Source organism: Cyprinodon variegatus, unplaced genomic scaffold, assembly GCF_000732505.1.
Source record: "Cyprinodon variegatus isolate N-32 unplaced genomic scaffold, C_variegatus-1.0 Scaffold663, whole genome shotgun sequence".
Taxonomy (NCBI): Eukaryota; Metazoa; Chordata; class Actinopteri; order Cyprinodontiformes; family Cyprinodontidae; genus Cyprinodon; species Cyprinodon variegatus.
In genome coordinates, this window is record NW_015151116.1 from 209,014 (window position 1) to 213,626 (window position 4,613).

At 39.2% G+C, this 4,613-nt stretch overlaps 1 protein-coding gene across 1 annotated transcript in view; it reads left to right on the forward strand.

Annotated features, from left to right (window-relative positions):
• Positions 1-4,613, forward strand: part of LOC107096986 (protein phosphatase 1H-like) — a 69,105-nt gene that overhangs the window by 15,055 nt on the left and 49,437 nt on the right. The window contains exon 2 of the mRNA XM_015393925.1: positions 4,310-4,472. Coding sequence (XP_015249411.1) covers positions 4,310-4,472 — 163 coding nt within the window. The remainder of the gene's footprint in view (positions 1-4,309; positions 4,473-4,613) is intronic.

Genomic DNA, 4,613 nt, shown 5'->3' on the forward strand with positions numbered 1-4,613 from the left:
GACAGCATGAAAAGTCAGCTGAGTACAAAACATAGAGAGTAAAACAACAAGAAAAGAAGGGAGGGACAAAACATAGAAAAATAATTTATGTCTATTCTATTAAAATGTCTGTATCTGTATAATAGATCTGTTTTATGTGTTGTCTTCTCGATTCAGAGGGCCCCAGGCCTGTTTTTGCTTGGGGCCCCAGATTTCCTAAATCTGGCCCTGCCCTTACCAGTAATGCCCAATAAGTTTAGATGACAGCTTTGAAGCTGTTTCAGTTTTACTACTCATTTTTAATATTTAGATGATGGATTGATCATTAATAACATAACTGCTTTAAATTGTTTCTTAATTCAACTCTGACCTATCTGGTGTATTTCTTAGATTTTATCTGGGTATAATCAAAATGTCTTCCCATTGCATGCAAGTTGTTATGTAGTTTTGTTAAATACTCTTAATGATACAGATACTGCAGCGAATAGACATGTTTAGGAAGTAACTGCTTCTTACACCTCATAAGAATTTGATGGGTGAAAAGAAAACATTTAGAGAAAAACTATAATGCAGTATTAAGGCATTTTAAAAAGAAATAATACCAGAGATTAGAGCTCTGACATTCTAATCTGGGTCAAACCTAAGCCCTAGAGGCGAAGAAGTGGGGAAACTCAATACGACGGCCCGGCTCTCTGGGCCTCAGCGTGTCTCTGGTCGATGGTGAATGCTCATCCCCTTGTAGCGGAGATGAAAAGGCCGTTGCTAAACTTGTGATCTTCCAGGGGTCAAATGAACGCTGCTTCACGCAGAGGTTCCCTCTTACACAACTACAAAACGTGGTGTAGACTCAGTGGGTTCTGATGGTTTTACTGGATGCGAAACACAACCGTGTTTTATATTGTTGCATAACTGCCTGCTCCCTAACCACTTAAAGGGACAGTTCTTTGTTATTTTTTGTTCTTGTTGTTTTTTTGTTTGTTTTTTACGATGGGACTCTATTAAAAAGTCATAAGGAGTTAGTCCTGATCTTCACTCTTACTTCAAATGCTGAGGTCAAAATCACAAACTGTACCAAAACTCATTATTGAAGAACATACAAGTGTGTCTTCTTTTCAGCTACTATGTGACTTGTATAACTAGAGGTATGTGGAGAATATTGTGACATCAACACCACTTAAAAACAGCATTACTCGGGGGGAGAGATGGTGGTGCAGTAATTTTCCTGTCATGTTTATCATCCAGACTGTTTACTCAGCTGTATAGAGAGAACATGTTGCCTCATAGGACCTTTTCCTTGCAGCTATAAATGAGAATTTGAATATAATTCATAGAGAGAAAAGTTATCTGCTTCCAGAACAAAAAGCTATTTACTTTTTTATCCAAAAATATGTAACATCACAGATGGCAGATTTCTAAAATGAATGACAAATTATCTGCAGAGATTATGAATGAAAAAGGAAAGCAGATATTGCTTTGTAAAGTTTTATTCTGCTTAACCTTCCGTTTCTTTGGTTATAAAACCTGCCTCAGCATGTGCACGGTTCCAACAGGGCAACAGAGTTAATGTGACCCTGGTGCTTTTCCATGACTGTAGCAGATCCCAGCTGTAGATTCATCTGCCAGTTGTAGTACATGTCAGTTAAATGTAATGTTTCTGGATTGATTTTTTTTTAATAGGTTGCATCTCTTCTTGTGTGCTAATAGCAACGAAAAAACAAAAGAATGTGCAAGAAGGATTGAAAAGCATGTTAACACGGTAATGTAGGGTTGAGTTCATTATCTCACGCATGCATATACCCACCAAGAACCTGGAAACTTGCTGAATTACAAAAAACATTTACAAAAACAAACATGTTTCATTGATATTTATACAAAAATGAATATTAGGAACTATATTTATCAAACATTATACTGGGCAAGTAAAAATTGTTTCTGGGCAAATGAAATGTCGGGCAAGTGGCAAAAATCTTTAACACCAACCCCTGTTTTAAGGGATAGATAGTTCTGCTTCTCTGTGTTAGCATGTACTGAGTGAATAGCCAATCATTCTGGGACTATGTAATGACACAAGAGCGGGAGAATCGTTGACTAATATGAGATCATATTCAATTATAAACTTTAGTTGAATAATTTGTGGGATTTTTCCAGACAGGGCCAAGATTTTATAGTTTCCCTCATACCCTGTGAGGGGTGCTCAAGGAGTAAAGAGACAATAGGTTCTAGGGGCCATCCAGTCTGTACTTTCATAGACAGGACCTCCAGGCACAGCCAAGGGAAGAAAAGCACCTGGTTTGGATTCTCTGCTTTTTGCAGATTATATTCTGTTGTCTCTCTCATGTCAAGACCTAGAGTGTATGCTAGGGCAGTTCAGCTTTTCAGTTCAGCTTCTGGATAGAACTTAGGTGTTGTCAAACAGCAGCACTGCAAGGAGAGAGAGGAGCGGTGATTGCTGAAATTGAAACGAGTTGAACGGCAGCCAATCAGTGAATGGTTGTAGGCAAAGCTTTTTTCACTTGAAATAGAATACAGAGAATACAGAGAAAATAATGTTAAACAAGGTAGAAATAAGTAATACTCTCAAGAGGTATTAAGGTGGCTTTAAAAAAAAAGCCATTTTAATTTAGTCCTAGAACGACTGTTAATTGTCCTCACTTACCTCCAGCACAGAGCCCAGTCTTTCGCTGCCCGCTGCCCAGCATCGGTGCTTTTTGCAAGGATAGATTTGTGAGGAAGTCCTGCCGAATCTGACCAAATCAGAGCTGCGTCTGGATGAAACAAAGTGGAATCTTTTTTTCAGAGCCTTTTGGGCATCCCCAAGGCGATTCAAAAGTTGTTCATAGAGAACAAATTAGCAGCAGTCCTTGATGTTAAGTCCCACTTTTATTTGGAAAATCTGTCAGCAAGACCTTGACAGGAAATGCTATGTGGCTCCTAGGGGTAACGGCATGTCCGGTTTACTAAATATCAAACAATCATTCCTGCCACTAAGTAAGGGAAACATGCTCACTGTTATATTAAATACCAGCACAGGAATGACATGTGATATTATGCAATAAATTTATATCAGGAAACGATCGCAGCACTAACGTCTGCCGTGATGGTGACGTCATTGTCTGTAGTTATTAAATTATTCAATCTTAAAAACCAAATCAGCACAAATGATAGATTTACCTGCATAAATTAGGTAGAACTGAAAAAGTAGGCTAGATAATTTTGATTCAATTCTGATCTTAATGGGGTATAGTTGACCCCTGGATGACCAAACAAATAAACTTTTTTAATATCTCTGGACACAACAGTTTCACACATGACATTACTTTTTTATTTATGAATTTTATTTTTCCAAATGAGTATTTTAAGTGTATAAATCTGCACTAAATAAGCAATAACCATTCAGTCTATTTGCTGAGTTTTTTAAACGTCAGTAGGATGTCAGCTTCACGCAGCTGAAGCTCTTCCTATTTGATGATGCGGTCCAGGGTGTACACACAGTGCACCTGAAATGCAGAGCGGTAACTACCTGGGGGGCTTGGGGAATCACCGCCTTCATTGCGTGTGGTCTGAACACACCTTCAGAGATAGAGTAGGGGGCTAGAGCATCCAGGAGAGGCTTGGAGTAGAGCTGCTGCTCCTCCACATCGAAAGGAGTCGGGTAAGGTGGCGGAGTTTCAGAGGAACTCTCAACCCCTTCGTCAAGAGGTTTTCCAGACATGTCCCAACCAAAGGAGACTCAGAATACATTGAAAGGTCTATGTCTCATGACTTGCATTGGAATACCTGGTCTCCCCCCATAGGAGCTAGAGGAGAAGTGTGGGCAGAGGGATGTCTAGAAGTCTCCTTTGAGACTGCCCCCATCGAGACCCGGTCACTGAGCAGCAGATGATATGTATCATTCTGAGTATAAGCACTTTTAATGTCACCTGATGTAGCCTAAAATATTTTGCATTTTCTAAAAAAACGCAATTATATCTAACTAATTTAGATAGGAGAAAGAGCCCTGAAACCATATTTAGTAGATAAAGGTAAGCATTAATATTATAGAAAGATAGATGTGCCTTTGAGGTGTAAAAGTAAGCAAAAGTATCTATCTTTGATTGTTTAGTTCACTTCAGTTCACTTTTTAAAATTCTATAAATATGGCACATTTTAAATTTATCTGTAATATCTCTAAACTAATAAACTCAGAAAATATATTACATCTGGAGTTCCACTTCATGCAGATTTTATCGAGTCTTAAAGTGTTAATGTTTTGGTGGGAGTGTTTTTAGTGTATCATTCTGATGTTCTATACTGCTGTTGTTGGTTCCTCCCCTCTCCTGTCTCAATCAAGGGTGATTAATGCTGGAAAGAGCACCTTAAACGAGGACCAGGCCTGCTGTGAGGTGCTGAAGCTCAAGATGAGACCCCTGGAGAGTTCTACGCCAAACCGAACGCCAACCGCCCGTAGGAGGTCTTCCCTACCCAATGGAGAGGGAATCAGCCCACGGGAAAGTGTAAGTGAAGAAAAAGAGTCTTATGTTTTACAACCTCATCAGATGGTTGTTGTTACATTTCCTGTAACATCCAGTCATTGCACATTTATGAAGTACATGGATTAGGGGTGGAACGGTTCACAAAATCCACGGTTCGGTTCG